We start from the raw sequence: 18226 nt of genomic DNA, 5'->3' as shown, positions 1-18226 counted from the left end.
TTTTTTTTTAAGAAAAGAATTGTTTTTTTTTTAGTACAACAATACATTTTATACTAAAGGGAGGGGAAGTTTAGTTAAGCTACACAATGAATAATATAATTTGATATCGAATTTGCCATCCACGAAATTCGAACATAAGACCTCTTACTTACAAGTGAGGGAAAATACAAGCAGACCATTGTACTAAGTAGGCAAAGGAATTGTTTACCCTTAAGTAAAACGTTTCTAAGTTCGAAGTTGACCTCTTCAAAAAGACGAAGAAATTTCATACATTCACATATTTGAAGTTTCAAAGTTGAAACTTCCATCAATTATCAATGGTCAAATTTTCTTTTCGTTCTTGATTAGAGTCGTTCAGTGCTTAGAATTGAAATGAATTGAACAACACACTACACTCAATTTCAAGGCACGTTGAAGGAATAAATCATAGTTCGTCTAAAATACTTATCCCTTTCAATCTCTCAAAATTAGAGCGTCCGAAGGGATAAATTTCATTCATGTCTAATCCTTTCGAATCCTCTTAAAATAAAAAATCGTTCACCTCGACTCTCACACACACCTTGAATTATATGAGATACCCAATCCAGTCCAGTTACAGGCAGCAAACGAGGCCAAAATCTCAATTTCAAGAGCAAAGACAAAAGACAGAAGAGGCTCAAAATTTCTCAAATTTTCATCAGGTATTTCTCAATCTAACACAAGATAAAAGTTTCTGAGACGAACTTGGGAACATCAAACTGTTAGAAATACACGCAATGCAAGACACTATTGAACTCAACTACTCATTTATCAGTAAGAACTTTGAGGAAGTCGCACCTACCAAAACAGTTAAAACTACATCAAAAAAGAGAGGAGGTGGAGGTGGGGGTGTTTTTTCGGTGGGGGGTGTTGATCTTCCCTTTACTTTTGTTTTCCTTACAACGAGAGGGCGGGTTAGCACTTCAGAGAAGTCACGCTAGTTCAGAATCTAAAACAAGCAGAGGGCGATGTTCTTCCTTTCATTTTGGTACCCTTCTAAGCAGCTTGTACATGCCAAAAATATTCTTATGCTGCCAGAGATACGGGATGAAAAAGGAGCGGTACATGGCAGGCGAGAGCTCCCTGTCTAAGTAAGGCAACGCTCCAATCACCTGCAATTTAGAAGAATACCAATTCAGCACATGGTGATTCATTTAGGGAAAAGTGTAACAGCAGACTGATTTTTACCTCCCAAGTTGATAGGTCACTTCCCCGAGAAGGGAAAGGCCGACTAAGCTGCAGCTCGACAAGGAATGTACATTGATCAAGATCCCGGAGCTGCAACAAGAATGATTGGTTATTTTACAATGAAAACAATATACATTGAAAAGAATAACAAATACAGGGCCTTTTAGTTTTAAACAAACTAGTTTAGAGAATGGTGATTAATTACATATTGCAAGTCAGATGCTTTGTTCTTATTGTTAAGATATGGTGGCGCTGCTGCAGTTCCACCCAAGGTAGAATTGAATGGGAAGGGAAGAAGTCCTCTGAACCCATCATCAATCCAACGGACCTCTCCCACATAATCAGGAACAAAAAATGATGATGGGAATCGGTGCCATTCACTTCCAACACAGAGAACAGAACCTGAAATTCAGAAGGGAAAACAGAATTTTCAGAATGACATGACTTCCAAAAATTACATAACAGAACATCAACTTCAGAACCCAAAAAGTTCCTCACACAATTTGAGATTTCAACAAGAAAAATAAGTTCGATGTGGGAAATTAATCAGGTGGTGAGCCTAACCGATATGGAAGTGTATGAAATTTTAACACGAGTTTTCTTCTATTGTACATTCCAAACATTAATAATCCGTACTAAATTAACTGTTAACAGAACATAACAGCAAGATGTTGGTCTCACCTGTTCCTACATCGTCATGATGCTCTAAAAGCTTGTAAACCTCTATAGGGGCAGAATAACCATTGATCACTGAAAACGTGCGAGCATGGGAGGCACATAATATGAGGCTAAGAACCACCGGTCTCAGAATCTTTGCTGTCTGCATGTATAAATAACAATAGTGTGACCATGAGAGGTTTGCAAAGATAATTTAACAATATTTTTTTATGAAAAATAGGATAAGCTTACCATAACTGTTGGAGAATTTCCTTGAGAATCATAATCAGATCGGAAAACATCAGGAAAGCTCTCAATGACAGCCGATGCAGCAACACAAATTAGTGGATATATTGGATAAAGGAACCTGCAATGATAAATGGAAATATCTAGTTATCAATCACCTCTAACCTGCACTTGATAACATTGAACAGTCTTTAGATTTTCAGTGGCCTCACCAAAATACCAAAGTGAGGCACTAAATATTCCGATCTCAGACTACAAGGTGAGTGCTGCCTATGATTATGGTAAGATGTATGGAAATACTTATTGTTTTTTTTTTTTTTCAAAAGATGTATGGAAATACTTGAGAGTTATTTTAATTGCAGAGAATTAGGGGAAACAAAAATCTTTTTTTGTTATTATATTATATAGAGGAGAAAGTATAAGTGGAAACATCAAGCACAGAGCTATAAACAGCATTTGAATTGTTTACTGCAAATGCACGATTGTGCAAATTTGGGAAATGGTAGATTTCATCGAAAATAAGCAATTTTAACTAGCATGAACATACTCAAAGTCAACCAATTATAGGAAAGTTGTGCAACAGTTTTTCCCAGATATTGGAATATTTATTCGAACCTTTCTTCTTTGTGTGGCTGCAAAGACATGAATGCCAACCAAATATATACTGGCGAGACAACAATCAGCAAGTTGGGGGCATACTTTTTCCTTGCAATCGGCAGCATTGCCAGGAACAGCAATGCAAGTACAAAACAAAAGTTAAAATTGTTAAATCCATTCCTTATATAATATAGCGGCCCCTCAGTTCCATACAAATGGCTCTCACCGCCTCCTGCAACATTATAGATCAACAGATTTAACACGGATGATGTCCATCTGCTGTAGTAGTAATAATCAACGAGAACCGAGGATACCTGAAAAACCTCCAATGTATAAGCATAAGCATGATAAAGAAAACAAAAAAGCGATAACTTAACATGAGAAATTATAACTCTATTTGTGCCAATTACGTAGGTACAGGCACTATACTTTGTTCATTCACATACAAAATACCAATAATGACTTACAAGAAGAGCAACAGATATGGCGGCGCCCGCAAGAAATGCTTGTTTGAATCTTCTAGCTAGAGAGTAGAATGTGACCGGCAAAAAAGCCAAGATTGAGAATGGCCAGCCAAGGATTACACCTATGGCTGCAACTGCAACTGCCATGGCATATTTATCAAGCAGAAATAAACCGGATGAAAGAGACATGGCATACATTGAGAACGAGCTTGGCAAGAAACCTGGAAAATAATGTCAACAACACTATCATTCATGGAATAAATAGCTTCAGAAAATTAAGAGAGCTACAATTGGAAAACTGAAAACAAAATGAATAATCACAAAACAAAAACAGAGATGTTAGAAATCCTCAAAATGGAATTTTCAAATCAAAGAAGAAAAATGAAAAGGCAACCCACTTGTGCTAGCGAAAAAACAACCGCTGGTTAAGCATAGCATTGCAAGTGTGTAAGAAGCAAGGCGTTTTCCATACTTTCTTGAAAGAGCAACTACCAGGACAGTGTCAGTGATAACAGAAAGGAGACCAAGAAAGATTCTAACAGCGTAGAATACTCTCACCTATAAGCAAAAAGAATTGGTTCAGCACAACAATATATAATTGAAGGCAAGACATAGCCTTGGGCTAACAATGAGAAGATACAGTTCAAAAGGCAAGGGCAATAAGAAATCTTACTTTTTCCTCAGCAAACAACCAGGAAGCAGGCTGACCCACCAATTCATGGAAAAGAATGTACAAATATGACCGAAGTGCAAACTGTGAACTGCAACAAGCATATAACAACAAAAACCATAGGTAGGATTTCTAAAATACAAAATGATAGCACTCATTATCGAATTCACAACAGCAGTGAAGCAGGCAGTAATTTAAGAGCACGCAACAAATGACACTATCACCGAGCTAAAAATACTATGTTAACAATGACGAGCATCGAACTCCACCTACAAAATACTAATCTAAGACACATGTCTCTACACCATAGAATCCATTCTAATGTCAGTTTGTAAAAATCAATTCAATGAAGCAAAAGCCATTAGGCTAGAGATTCGCTTACTAAGTACTGTAACGAACAAAATCATATTGGTTCATAAGAAGGTTGCAAATTGTTCATGAGTTGCAATGGTCTACACAATCTTGTACATTGAATAAGAAGCAATCAACATTTCGACAACAACCAAATTTCCCAATAGATTAATCCAGGGACTAAAGCAGAGATTAATAGTTCACTCCAAATTATAACCAAAAACAGCATATACCAACATCTTTAAGAACAAATAAACTTCAAATAACCAAAAAACAATCAAAACCCAGAAACAAACACCAACAAAATAGACAAAATTTCAATTTTTCAAAGAGGAAAAAGAAAAATTTGAAAAAAATTGAAAGGGGTACCTGTATTCCCAAGTTTGGAAGCCAGATTTGTAGAGAAGGAAATGGAGAGGTTCCCAATAATTGAAGACCTCGTCGCAGTCGTGTATGATGTTTGATGTGGCGCTCATGTACCTCAGCATTCCCAAAGCCACCAACGGAAAGAACCACCCCAACCCTTTGTCGACGCCGCCGTCCGATTTCCCTTGCTTGTCGACCTTCGAGTAAGATGACGACGACGGCGATGATGATGAAGGATCATCGGACGGCTGAGGGCGTCGCAGCCTTGTCGACAGGGACATGGTGAACTCTGCTGCTGTAGCTTTTCTGGGTTACTGGGTGGAATCGGTCTGCCGAGGAAAAATGGTTCTTTGCTTTCTTGGGAAGTAAAGATTAAGAGATAGTTTGGTGATTAAATCCTCCACCAGTCCACCACTTATGTTAAAGTTCATATTTTTATTTCCCAAAGGTGACAAAAACAAACCATTTCCCTAACTTTAGCATAACACATTATTCAAAAGTATTACCTTTTTATTCTTTTAACCCTCTGGAAACAATTGCTTTAGTAGTTAGGGAAAAAATTTCAAACTCGTATTTTACATGGCATGTCTGAGTTTTATTTTTGATCGCGTGTGAATCACATAATGATGATCAGAAAGTAGTTGCAATGCTTATGTGAATCTTCTTAGCCTAAAAAAAAAATAAATTATCATGACTGAACCACTAACTAGTCATATTTTTATAAGATAAAAACCCCCCGCACTGTCGTTATCCTTGATTTTTGAATCCTTTTACACAACCCAACTCGTACAATCAAACACGAAAGATTTCGAGCTGCAGCCAAAGCTGTACAATCCTCAAACTAGGCATCATCAATTGGATGTCCCATCATAGCAATTGCATCCGCTCTGCAAGAAAATTAACGTTCTGAAAACATGCTTTGGAAGGATAGTTGTAAAAAAACTGTGAATGGTGACATTTCTATCTTTCATTTGCCGCTTATATATATATGTCTGGTAAATAATTTTTACTTTTTTATACAAACGATATTTTGCTTCCTTGCGTTTGTGTAAAACAATCCTAGAAAATTTCATTTTGGGATAATTTGATGGCCAAGAAACCAAGCCATGAAACATGAAGCACATAAATGCCATTTTGTATTGAAGCACAACAAAACAGTTCCACTGAGAGTTTGATTTCTTTTGTGGCAACAATGACAATGCTGGCTTTAGTTATTCTGCACAGCAATCTGATCACAGAACTTAACCAAGTTCACTCAAATATCTGGCCTTTAGGTGGACGATAAAAAATCATCGTCCACGTTTGGTCAATTTAACTTCAGTTTTTCAGGACACAGCCCGTCTCTCAAATGCAGGAAAACATAAAGAAAAGAGCAGATACAGGCATTTAACCGGTGTTCTGTAAGCCGGCAGCAATACCCTTCATTGTCAAGATGAGGGTGTCCTCCAGACCAGGCGCGTACTCACTTGTCGGGTTCAGCTTCACAAGTTCATTAGCCGGTTTGTTTGATTCACTGATTTCCTTTGAGATGTGTGGCCGTAGTGTGACATGGAAGTTTGGGTCACGGATCCTTTTCAGTGTATACGCTTGGCAGACGTTGAGGGTTGTGATGTATGAATCACGCAGGCGGAGTCTTTGCTTCAGGTGCAGGTCCCCTTCAAGAAGATCCTTGTGTCCAGCAATCTGCCAAGGGAAAAGGCAAACGTCAGTTTATGCAGTAACAAATCACCACAAATGCTTAAAGAAAACTGATGAATTTCTTCGTATATTTTAGGATGTACTCAAAATGTAACAAGTGCTATCTCAAAGTCGAAGATTTTACCTGCAAGAGAAAGTTCTTGGTTTCTTCATAATTGGACCTTAATCGCTCTCCAAATGACCATAGGTCTTCAGAAACAAGGAGTTTATCATATAACGCAGCTATTCCGGGGTTTCCCTTGGCAAACACCATTTCAACCAAATCAATGGTGACCCTGAAGAAAGGCCATTGGTTGTACATCTCTTGCAGCATGTGAAGATTCTTAATGTCCTTCTTAATGACATGCCTGAAGGCTGCTCCAAAGCCTAACCACACAGGAAGATGGAACCTTGTTTGTGTCCAGGCGAAAATCCATGGGATTGCACGAAGTGATTCAATACCACCACTAGGTTTTCGCTTTGAGGGGCGACTGCCAATGTTCATCCGACCATACTCCAGCTCTGGTGTAGCCTGGATCACACATACGCAATGGTCATTACGTTGTAATTAATCAGAGCATTTAAAGGTTAATGTGATTAGTATAAAGTATCGAATGCTTACAAGACGGAAGTACTCGACAAATCGGGGCTCTTGGAAAACAATGGAGCGGTAGTCCTCTGTAGCTACAACTGCCATTTCGTCCATCAGTGCACGCCATTCCGGTTTTGGTGAAACTGGCGTATGCATTCCGTGCTCTAGTGTAGCAGCTGTGAAACGCTGCAATGTTCTAAAACACAAGAGCTCCTCTCCAAACGACTGCTCAATAACTTCACCTTGGACAGTGACACGGAGTGAACCATGAATTGTATCTGGCGGTTGAGACAATATAGCAAGATGGGTGGGCCCACCTCCCCTTCCTACAGTGCCACCACGACCGTGGAACATGGTTAGCTTCACACCAAAATTCTTAGCCACGTTTATAAGCTCCTCCTGTGCCTTGTATAACTGCCAGGCTGCAGAGAAACGCCCTGCATCTTTACCAGAATCTGAGTACCCAATCATGACTTCTTGCTTTCCGTTGATCCGCTCTCTATACCAATCAATTGAGAAAAGCCGTGCCAAAGCAGCAGGAGCAGCCTCCAGATCTGCAAGCTTCTCAAACAGTGGAACGACTCTTAGTGGTTTCTTCACATGGCATTCGCGTTGCAGGAGCTCAACTGCAAGCACATCAGATGGAGCAGTAGCCATAGAGATGATGTATGCTCCAAAATTATCACATGGAAGTTCTGATATCACATGTAATGTGTCCAAAACATCAGAAATTTCTTCCGTTTTTGGAAGATCAGGGCCAAACAGTGGGCGCTTGCCACATAGTTCAGATAAGAGCCACTCCTGACGGCGTTCTTCAGACCACTCACGATAGGAACCAATTTCCAGATGCTTGGTGATGGCGTCGATCACATCAGTATGCCTGTCAGATTCTTGCCTAATATCGAGCTTCACAAGTGAAAGTCCAAAGGTGGACACTTGCCTTAAGAAATCAAGAAGTGATCCATCAGCAATTGCCCGGTCACCACAAGAGCAGAGTGATCTGTAACAGAGTTCGAGAGGTTCCAAGAACTACAAATAATTTAAATTACAATTAGGACTACAGTCAACTAACCAGAAAAAGAATAAAGGGGCAAGATATAATTTGATACTGTACACAATGGACCACGAATCTGCAATCATACAACTTATAAAGAAAAGTAGTACCTGCTCAACACTGATCAGTGTTGCCTCCTCCGGAATGTCAGAGTGCCCACTGGCTAACAACTGACGAGAACGTTCACGTGTATGATAAAGCTTATCCCTTACATCACCGAGAATCACACGGTAGGGTTCATTTGGAGGAACTTGCTTCCAAAATTCTGAATCGTGAAACAAAGGCAATAAGTATCACAGGCATCACAATGTTCACAGCTCCAAAGGAAGTAAGTAAAACTAGATATAAGGTTCGCTGCCATTATGTTACTGCAGTAAGTTATGGTTATGGAGCCACAAAACATTAGTATAAGCCAAAGTTTTACTCGGGCTTTACGAAGTGTAAAATTAGACTTGGTCCGTACATTGTGCACCTATATACCATTGAAAATGTTATCTTAATTAAAAACATATATTATAGCGTGACGTGTGACGTATTACTCATTCTAGTTTCTTTAAATCCATCACGTATACAGTTTCCCTCTGCATCTCATAAAAAAAATGCAGTACAGGATGTAATTTTAAAAACCATATCAAGGGGCGAACCACAATAGAACTATGATTACCTATGTAGTGCTTTGCATCTCTCCTCGTGGACCTGTGAAGTACATCTGCACAAACACGGAGTTCATCATTGCAGCGCCACATAGACAACTGCCAGAAAAGAAAAGAAATTAGCAAATACAGGCACTAACATGGAAGGCAACAAACGCCTCACTCAAACCAAAAAGAAACAACCACTTCAATGAGTAAACGAAACTCCTTAAACACAATTTCAAGGTGCTTTTTCAGGTACCTCAAACATAAGATCCTCTATCTGAGAATAGTACAAGTTTGCAGCCATCATTCTAGCTAGTAGGCAAACGTCCCTTGTGACCTCGGGAGTTACTCTTGGATTACCTGCTCCCATGAAGGAAGACGTTAATTCAAATTAGTGAATGATGCGCACAAGCACACAAGTTGGCACATGTATCTTACATTCAAGATAGCTTAATTTATGTTAATGAAGAAGAGACGTACCATCACGATCACCACCCATCCAGGAAGAAAACTGAATAAGCGGGGCGTTATGGGGAACACGCTCATTAATCCCAATATTCTTCAAAGCTGTATCCACACGACGGAGAAATTTTGGGACACCCTTCCAAATTGTTTCATGGAAATAGCTCATCCCCGCTCTCATCTCATCTTGTGGAGTGGGAGCTGTTCTTCGGATCTCATCCGTACGAAATGCAGCTTGGATCTACATAAGTTGAAATACCAACATGTATGAGAGTAATTGACAACTGATATCATTTCAAGCTCAAACTCAAATTCTACAGGACCTAGAATATCCTTCCGGATTGTCTCGTGTAAAGATAACATTTGGAAAATCTTGCCACCGTTGAATCTCTGGGAATTTCAAATTTGACGAAAATGCCTTTTACAGGAGTCAAAACATATTCTCAGCAATACATATGTGGACAAAAGTCCTTTTTTAACGCCCTTTTTTCAACGCTCACGTCAATTAAATCAAAGAATTGACAGTACATAAACGAATAAGTAAAATGATTACCTCTCTCTGAAGTGCCTCATCAATCTCCTGCTTATCATCAGGAGTAATGTCTTTCGCATACAACTGGGTTAAACAATTCCGAATCCTGAAGAAATGTGAGTGTGCATGAATGAGAGAAAGAGCCATAAGATTCTAAGCCATAAACCTACATGGGGATCTTTTATTTCTAACGTTCTATGAATCAAGGATGCAGACTGAAGTAGATCAAAAGCAAACCTTCCGTGCTTCTGAAGTAAGGATCTACGAATTGATTGTGTAGGATGAGCAGTGAGGACCAGATCTACAGTCTGATTCTTGAGAGCATCGAAAACCTCTTGGGGGGACTTTTTTAGATCCCCTACAAGCCTCTTGAGAGTCTCTTCAATGTCTGATTCAGTCGTTGCAGAATTTTCATCTGCAAAGTCACCCTTTTTCAGCTTGTTTCGTCTGCGGTAAGCAATCTGGACCTCCTCAGCCAAGTTGGCCAAGCTAAGCATGTGGGCGAAGGATTTTGCAACAACAATAGAATCCCCTGGGTCCAAACTTGTCAATACATTTCCAAGCTCTGATAGCTTTTTCGGGTCATGCTTTCCTTCATACTCAGCAGAAAGCTCATAACATGCTTGAACCTATGCAAAAATGAACATCTCGAATCAGTGAATCACATAAGTTGTTCTTAATCGTGCAACTTGTAACACTATCATAATCAGTTTCCGAAAAACCAACAACGTTAAAGATCATAGGCATTAACCAAATCAAACATCTCAAATTGACAGGCCTAGGAAACGATTGATTAAGATATCATGAACAGCATTAGGATCTCCATATAAATTGGATTTCTATCGAAAACCCGAGATGTACATTCCTTAAAGGATCCACAAATCCACCAAAACCAAAAGGGTTCAAACAAAATTGATAAGGACTTTCAAATTCACACACAAGGTTCCATGCTTTTAGCAGTAGAATAAAAATGCAGCATATTCCAATCACAAATTCAAGTGTTTTTGCATCATGGATACCAATCAAAATCAAGATTGAACATCTCAAACCGATCGAAACCAAATTTTACAGCCATCAAAACTCACCGTTTCCCTGAGATCCTCTCCATGTAAATCTTGGAGAATATCCAGAAACCGATCCAAAAGCAAAGCATCGTATTCCACCAGCTTGTCGTCCTCGCTCACTTTGGCCGGAACCAGAAGCCGAAGCTGCGCGTCGATGGACGCCAACTTCTCCAGATTCCTGTTAGCCATTGCTCCCCACTGAGCCTCACTCTGCGGACAACTAACCCACCACAAAACAAAACACAAAAATTCAGAACTTGACAAAATACAAAATAAAAACCCAAAAAATGGAATTTGAACAAATGAGACTGAAATCTCGGATTGGATCAAAACACAATGCCACAAAATTCTGATCAGGACCCAGAAAAATAGAGCCTGTAAAATGGAGTAATCAACGGGCAAAAGCCACGCGTAGTGCGGAGATTGTACATACAAAAACAAAGCATTTATGGAGAAAAAAGCTGTGATCTTTTTATGACCCAGATAAGAATGATCGAGTATCTTCTTGTGGATAATAGTATTATGGGGTACCTGATTCTGGGGAAGTTTGGACTTTCAGCTGGGGGATGAAGACGAAAAGTGGGATCAGCGAAACAGTCAGTGAGTGAGAGAGAGAGAGAGAGAGGTGTGAGATCCGAAGGAAGGTGGGGAGGGATTATATATAGAGAGTATTTTGGTCTGCCGATTTATGAAGTTTGGCTGTTTTTAACTTTTTGTCTCGGTCACAGTCACTGACACGGTTCACTATTTGGCCATACTTGACTTTGTTTATTCACTTTTCAACTGTTCATCTCCTCTCTCTCTCTCTCTCTCTCACCTACTTTGAAACTTGGGAAGGGTTGCAGCGGAGGAATATCCGATCAAAGATGCTGCAATTATTTGTGTACTTTTTCATTGTGTGGATATGGTTTTTCAATGTCAATATTGCTTTTCCGTAATATTGAAAAATATAAAAAAGGATTTCTCAATTTCTTGAAACGACTTATTTATAAAAAATAACATCAACACACCATTTCTCATCTCACGTACATTTTTCGGTTTCGTTATTATTAGATTGAACAATTAAAGTAACATTAATGATCGAAATCAAAATTAACATAAAGGGTGCAAAAGATTAAAAAAAAAAAAAAATTGAAATTACTACCTTTAAAGACATTGTTTCCCAAATTCAAGTTCTTTCTTTTTCTTTTTCTCGATCTAGTTATTAAAATGTGATTTTTTTTTAACAAACGATATTATTTATACTAAGAGAGTGAAAAAATGGGCTAAGCCTCACAATGGGCTAGCAATAATATGGTCCAGATTCACTTTTGACGAAAATCGAACTTAAAACCTCTCACCAACTACCTCTTTGCTAAAAAAGCATTTGTATTATACAAATTTTATAATCAAAACCGCTCAATTTTTAATACTATATAAAGATCTTTATAATAAAGTGAAAATTTTAAAATATACTATTATACGTGTCATGTATGTCTCATTGCAACACATTACGGTGCAAAAATTTTAAGAGCTTTTATCATAAATGATCTTTGAATTTGACCTAACTAATTATTTGGTAACTCAATTTGAAAATCGATGAATTTCGTGTTTGAAATTTACCAAACACATCAATTGGTCTCTGATGTTAAATTTTGTTACACTTTCTGTTAGTTTACTAACATGACACAATGTGGAGCTCACATTGTGGCGATATGTGAGTGGTGTTGTGGGCTTCACATCGTGTCACATTAGCAAACTAATAGAAAATTTAACGACAAGAACCAAACTGATGTGTTTGGTCACTCTCAAAAACAAAATTGATTGATTTTCAAATTGAATGACCAAAATAATGAATTAGGTCAATTTCATAAAGCATTTGTGATAAAAATTCAAATTTTAAATTCATTTTGATAAAGACTCCCATGCAACCAATATTTTATCTTGATATTGTTGTCTTCAACCACTTAGTACTACGGTCTAGTGATATTCTTCTTCACTTGTAAGTGAGAGGCCTGACTATTATGAGGTTTAGCCCACTCCTGCACATTCTTAGTAAAAATACTATCGTTTGTTCAAAAAATAATAACAAATATCATTACCGTTCAATAAAATTATTATTATGAGTTCAAAAAGTCATTATGTGAACCCCTTACTCATTTTACAGTTATGTTCATCATTCATTTTGTTTGGTCGAATCCATTCATCATTCATTGAAAAATTAAAAGAACTTGTAACTCAACCCGCACACATAAAAATCAAAGTTCCATAACTTTCAAATTGATGAAGAACCATGCAATCCGACCCTACATTCGTAATATTATTCATCTCATGTGGAACGTCCATTTTTAGAGCATAGTGTTATTCATACATTTATTTTTACTTCTACTTTTATTAATTTTTGGCTATTGCTCATTTTCAGTTTATTTAATCTAACAACCAAAAATTAAAAAGGATATGTGAAAAGTAAAATAGTGTGTAGATAACACTACCCTTTTTAAACTGACTTGGTTACCAAATTTGGGTTGGTGCAAATTATTTGTTGTAATGTGACCTAAAGACGAACTTTTTAAATAAAGCATTCGGCGTGCACGTTATCGTGCAACATGAATTTCTTAATTTAATTACTTTTCTTTTAGGATATTTGGAGTAGAGGGCTTGGATTAGTAAATCAAAACTATTGCCTAACTTGTAGTAGTGATCACACATCATTCATCACTCTAAGGAATCAGAGTTTTTTAGTCCATGACTTCCAAAACGAATCATTTGACCAAACATAAGTTTTTAATACAAACGATGTTCTGTATTAAATTAATCTAAATTTTGAAATGAAAATTTAAACTCATGTGCAGAAGAGTATATTTTTTTTAGTAAATTTGGCTAAGCCCATATTTGCGACCTCACATTAGTTTTTGCTTCAAGTAATCTTTTTTACCAACGTGCTGCGATATTCTGTTTTAATATGACATGAATGTCAAATTTGCGTTTTCGTGAATTATATGCGATGTTGATAAAATAACTTGGTTTTTTAATAAATTGTTATGTATTTGTGTTACTAGTAACTACAACCACCATGTGTATGTGACATGGATTAATTTCCTTATTATTCGTTTAGCTTAGTGGAGTAGATGGCTCCTATGAAACTTTTAGCTTTAAGTTGTGAATAAAAAATATTTTGTTCCTCATCCATCAAAACAATAAGTGACACACCCCGATTGAGATCAGGGCATGCTGGCCGTCACGTGGAAGTGACGTAACCATGTGCACAGTGCGGAAGCTAATAAAATAATAGTGGAAATAGTAATACGAATAAATAAAAACTGACTTTACTTAAAGAAATAACAAGTGCGACGCTAAATTCAGAGCATAAGCCTAAAGCAGTCCAAATGAAAATGACGCGACAACAGTACACCCGAAGGTGGCCCTACGCTGGTGATCGTCTGTCAGAAATGCCGAGAAAGTCCTCTGGAAAACCACCAAACCTGCAGTCAACTAGAACCTGGAGGGGCGCAAAACAAAAGCGTGAGTGGGCAAAAACAAGGCTTTTCGAAAACCATTTAATAAATACGTTCTAACCCCTCGTCATAAAACCTGTATACTTCCCAGAAAATAGATATACATATATATACCAATCATGCTCAAGAATATGCCATGCCAAAACCTCAGAATGAAATGCAAGTGCTCAGGTATAAATCATATCAATAACATATAATCTGGCAGCCGGAGTCCCCTAACGTGACCTGTACGGCTGCATCTAGAGCTAAATCTCAAACTCACTAACTGGACATGCACACGAGTTGGAACCACCTAAAGTGGTATGTACGACATGCCTGGGTGTAATATATATATACGCTCAAGTGCTACGATCACGTGAAGGCTGGGCGAATAATCGCGGGTCACCTACGAGTTGGAACCACCTAAAGTGGTCTGTACGATAGGACTGTGCACCTAACTTGGATCCAAGCTGAGCGTGTGGTGCGGGAGGTGAACATCACGTGAAGGACTGTGCCCAACTCTGGGCGGGAGCACTAACACTGGGGGTGCAGGTTATGAGCTCTCTAAGCATCTCAAATCACTACTGAATCTAAACATGAATAACACTTACCTGGCACTTACCTGTGCGTCCGCAGCACCAAATATGCATATATATATAAACAACTAATAATGCAACTAACGATGCATAAACAACGGTAATATAATGCATGGCATATAAACGAATAAACATTTCAATCAATTTATGGGAAAATATATGTATATAGGTATATACGGAAAACCAAAAGCCCACTCACTGGTATGTGGAAGGGTCGTAGCCCCCTTGCCTCGAGTGACCACGCTCGTCCTCGGGATAGGTATCACCTGTATGCGAAACAACTACAAAAACGTTAATTTTAAAGCACATAACCAACCTTTAGAAATAATTTCTCATACAATGTTCAAATGGGGTGTATGAATACACCAATGTGATCTACTTAACCTCAGGAACATCCCCATATTTTTAAAATAATTTTTCACCGTCGCACGCGCCCCCACGCGCTGGCCAAGGCACGGCCACACGCGCAGGCACGTGCCTGGCACGCTGACGCCGTTAGGAATATTCCGTTATCCCTAACAGATTCCATCAATGGCGTCAGGAATATTCCGTCGTCTTCTCCAGCGCCGAAAAACTGGGAATTTTTCAAATCGTCCTATCTTCTTCGTTTTTCAACCAAATTTCACAAAATTGGTACCAAAATGAAGCTTACAACGAGAGGAACACAATCATACCACTTTCAAGGGCTAAAATCCACGAAATCTCACCTGCAAAATCACCCCAACTCCGGCCAACCTCGAAACTCGTGATCCCGACGTCCAAAACCTTCAAACGAACCACCCCGAGCCTCCTAGGGACCTCACCAAGCTTCCTACAAGCTTAAAATTCCCTAAAACGTGAGAAATCACGTGTGCATGAACAGTACCAAAATCGGGCATCGTGAGTTCGACGTGAAAACGAAGGTATTCTTACCTGAAATAGGTATGGTTGGACTCCTACAAGCCTCACGAGCCTGAATATGTGCTTGGTTTCTTCGATCTGTGGAGGTTTGATGGGTGTGTGGGTGTGTCCGTACGTTTCAAAGGAAATGGGAAGGGAATGGGGACTCGGGACAAACACAGGGAAAAGGGACAAAAGGGTGTGGAGTATGGGAGTGAATGTGTGGCTCAAAACATGCCAACAAACCCCAAAACACGACACGAAACGTAAAGGAATCGAACTAGGGGAAAAATTGTCTTTTCACGCGTACGTTTTTAAAATTCTCGGGACGGGCTGTCACAATAAGTGCGTCTTATGTTCACGTAGTTAAATTAGAATTAAATTAATACTCAAAGAAACTCCGTGAAGTACGAGTCATTACCCTCCAAGTGCAACCCTCCAAATTTGTTTTCATCATTATTAATCACTCAAAATCAATTACATTGCGCTTATATACTCCAGTCCCTTCTCATCAATGGACTCTTGACGAATACGAATGAATGCAATTTGTTCGATAAATTCCTACGTATAAGAGATATTAAAGAGTTTCAATGTAGAGGGGGTTTTTGTTTGTCCTCATTAAACTTCGTTGGACTGAACTGGCTTAACTGGGATTGCTAAGCCATGTTTGGTGTGAAGAAGGACTAGCGTTAATTAGACTAAGTCGGATTCGCCCTGACTAAGTCCTTCGCTAGGTAGTCTTAGCGAGTCCCCCCGAAATGTATGGGATTGTTAGTCCTGTCTCCAAATCTGCTTCCTTTTTACACTGCATTGTCTGTATGCTGTTTCGTCTCCGTTTACCCACCCCCAAATTAGCTTCTCCCATTGCCAAAATCTCAAAATCGAACCACCAAAAAACAAAAAAAAAAAAAAAAAAAAAAAAAAAAAAAAAAAAAAAAAAAAGGCAAAACAATAACAACAATGGGAGAAGTTGATCAGCAAGCATTCTTCCTTTTTCCCAGAAAATTCTGAGATGGCTATCTTGTTTTGGAATTGCAGACGGAGAAGTCGATGCATGTATCAGAGGGAGGAGAGAGATTCGAAATTTTTTGGGATAAAAAAGGTGAGGAAGGTGGAGATACCTAATGGTGGGAAGAGGGTGAAGAGGATGAGCTTGTCTTGAAAGATCTACCATGACCTTGTTTTGAAAGACTGCGTTTTGCAAGAAATACAAGGAGGAAATGCGAGAATGGATGGAGTCAGAGGGAAAAGATGGGAGAAGGTTCCAAATAGAGGTAAAGTGGGGAAAAAGAAAGAAAAGGGTTAAATTAATATTATTAGATAAAATAAAAACATATTATTAGATAAGTGTTAAATAATATAATATTATATTTTGTTTGTATTCTGATTTTTAGTTCGACATTGCAATAAACGCTTCACTAAGTTAGTCTAGTTTAGTCTAATCTAAGCCAATCCAACTTAGTCTGTGAAGTTAGTTCAGTCTGAAATAATTCGGTGAAACAAACGTACTGAGCTGAAAAAAAAAAAAAAAAAAAAAATCTCTCTCTCTCTCTCTTTTTAAAGTGGATAAACCAGATTAGCCTCCACGTCTAGTCTATAAAAATACTTTTCTATGAATCGGCTTAATTATTTGAGAAATGCTAAGAAGATTTTCTCAAGGTGAGACTTTTCATATACTCTCCATCACCCCATCGTTTTTGCACAATGTTTTATAAAGTTGTCACGAGAATTGGTTGAAAAACATAAGGTGGTAGAGAGTTCGAGAGTTTCACTTTAAGAAAGTTTCTTTAGCATTTCTCTATTTATTTTACAAATAATGCTAGAGAGATTAAAATTGGAGATAAAGTTTACAAACTAAATTATATGTCACCAATAGAAATAAACACGTTTAGCAACGCTTAACTAATAAACCAATTATCAACTTCTATGTCTTTTAGTTTTCAAATTTTATCTACAAATTTAATTTTCAAATTTTATTTAAAAATTTAATTTCCTTATCATTACTCTTATTTTACTCAACTTTTTTTTTTTGGATCAAATTACTCAGCTGAATTGAATAAACCTAAGTAAGACAGTTTGTATTGGACCAATAATAATTAATATTGTCGACATATACGTATACAAGAGCATGCGCACATTGTCAGGTCAACTGAAAATTATTGTATTCATATGATGTTGCACGAATCTATGAACAGGCTTGCGCATGAGAGCCTCAACTGCATCACAATTTTTTATTTGTCTGATTCTGTTATTTTATTTTATTTTATTTTCAATATTTGTTTCTTTTTTTAATGATGAATTAGGTCCAAGTAAATTATCCGAGTAATCAGGTTAATCGTGCACGCTAGCATGTGATTCGGTCTGGGATCATACTTCCATCTTACCATGTGGTTTGATGTTAGAACATCTTATAATATTATTTTTTTCTCGTTAACACAACACAAAACGGCATGAAAATAATACGTTTCGGATTAACCTTTTAAGAATTCGTTAACAAATTGAGTCGTTCTCAAATCACCGATTAAGATAACGAGTATGACACGTAAATGACAAGACCACGACCCATTTTCTAGGATTAGACAGTAAGCATGAACAGTGGCCGAGTCAGGATTTCGGATTAGGAGGGGCTTCTCACAAATATTTAAAAAATAATAAAATTGGTAGTAGTTACAAAACTACTAACCAAAACATCATAGTATATA

The 18226-nt window shown here is 37.9% G+C and overlaps 2 protein-coding genes and 1 long non-coding RNA gene across 3 annotated transcripts; all 3 read right to left on the bottom strand.

Moving 5' to 3' along the window:
* Positions 1-652: 652 nt before the first annotated feature.
* Positions 653-5137, bottom strand: EBS3 (Alg9-like mannosyltransferase family). The gene is made up of 10 exons (XM_068454862.2): positions 4561-5137; positions 3844-3931; positions 3569-3728; positions 3174-3391; positions 2725-3020; positions 2116-2230; positions 1888-2026; positions 1412-1608; positions 1207-1296; positions 653-1130 (listed from the first exon to the last, which is right to left on the bottom strand). The coding sequence occupies exons 1-10, from the start codon at positions 4836-4838 to the stop codon at positions 999-1001; spliced, it is 1713 nt and encodes a 570-aa protein (XP_068310963.2). The 5' UTR covers positions 4839-5137; the 3' UTR covers positions 653-998.
* Positions 5138-5664: 527 nt separating this feature from the next.
* Positions 5665-11242, bottom strand: LOC137715849 (phosphoenolpyruvate carboxylase, housekeeping isozyme). Its single transcript, XM_068455199.2, is given in 13 exon segments — positions 5665-6240; positions 6380-6766; positions 6857-7855; positions 7991-8145; positions 8545-8632; positions 8775-8878; positions 8999-9221; positions 9534-9618; positions 9750-10077; positions 10080-10141; positions 10598-10650; positions 10652-10796; positions 11108-11242. Coding segments are annotated over 12 exon segments (2895 nt in total). The 5' UTR covers positions 10766-10796; positions 11108-11242; the 3' UTR covers positions 5665-5943.
* Positions 11243-14838: 3596 nt separating this feature from the next.
* LOC148697770 (uncharacterized) lies at positions 14839-15660 on the bottom strand. Its single transcript, XR_015960376.1, has 3 exons — positions 15558-15660; positions 15353-15456; positions 14839-14911 (listed from the first exon to the last, which is right to left on the bottom strand). It is a non-coding gene; the product is annotated as an uncharacterized LOC148697770 (long non-coding RNA).
* Positions 15661-18226: the final 2566 nt, after the last annotated feature.

This window comes from Pyrus communis, chromosome 3 (genome assembly GCF_041283825.1).
Source record: "Pyrus communis isolate YQ-2024b chromosome 3, ASM4128382v1, whole genome shotgun sequence".
NCBI lineage: Eukaryota > Viridiplantae > Streptophyta > Magnoliopsida > Rosales > Rosaceae > Pyrus > Pyrus communis.
Note: the sequence above shows the minus strand (reverse complement) of the source record. Positions and strands in the feature narration are given on the sequence as shown.

Excerpts from the sequence above, each read along its gene's own strand:
- EBS3 (XM_068454862.2), bottom strand. The coding sequence starts at position 4,838 with ATGTCCCTGTCGACAAGGCTGCGACGCCCTCAGCCGTCCGATGATCCT. Across the intron at positions 3,021-3,173 it reads CCATATCTGTTGCTCTTCTT|GTATCCTCGGTTCTCGTTGA; the intron begins GTAAGTCATTAT and ends GAGGTTTTTCAG. Across the intron at positions 2,027-2,115 it reads GAAATTCTCCAACAGTTATG|ACAGCAAAGATTCTGAGACC; the intron begins GTAAGCTTATCC and ends TTATACATGCAG.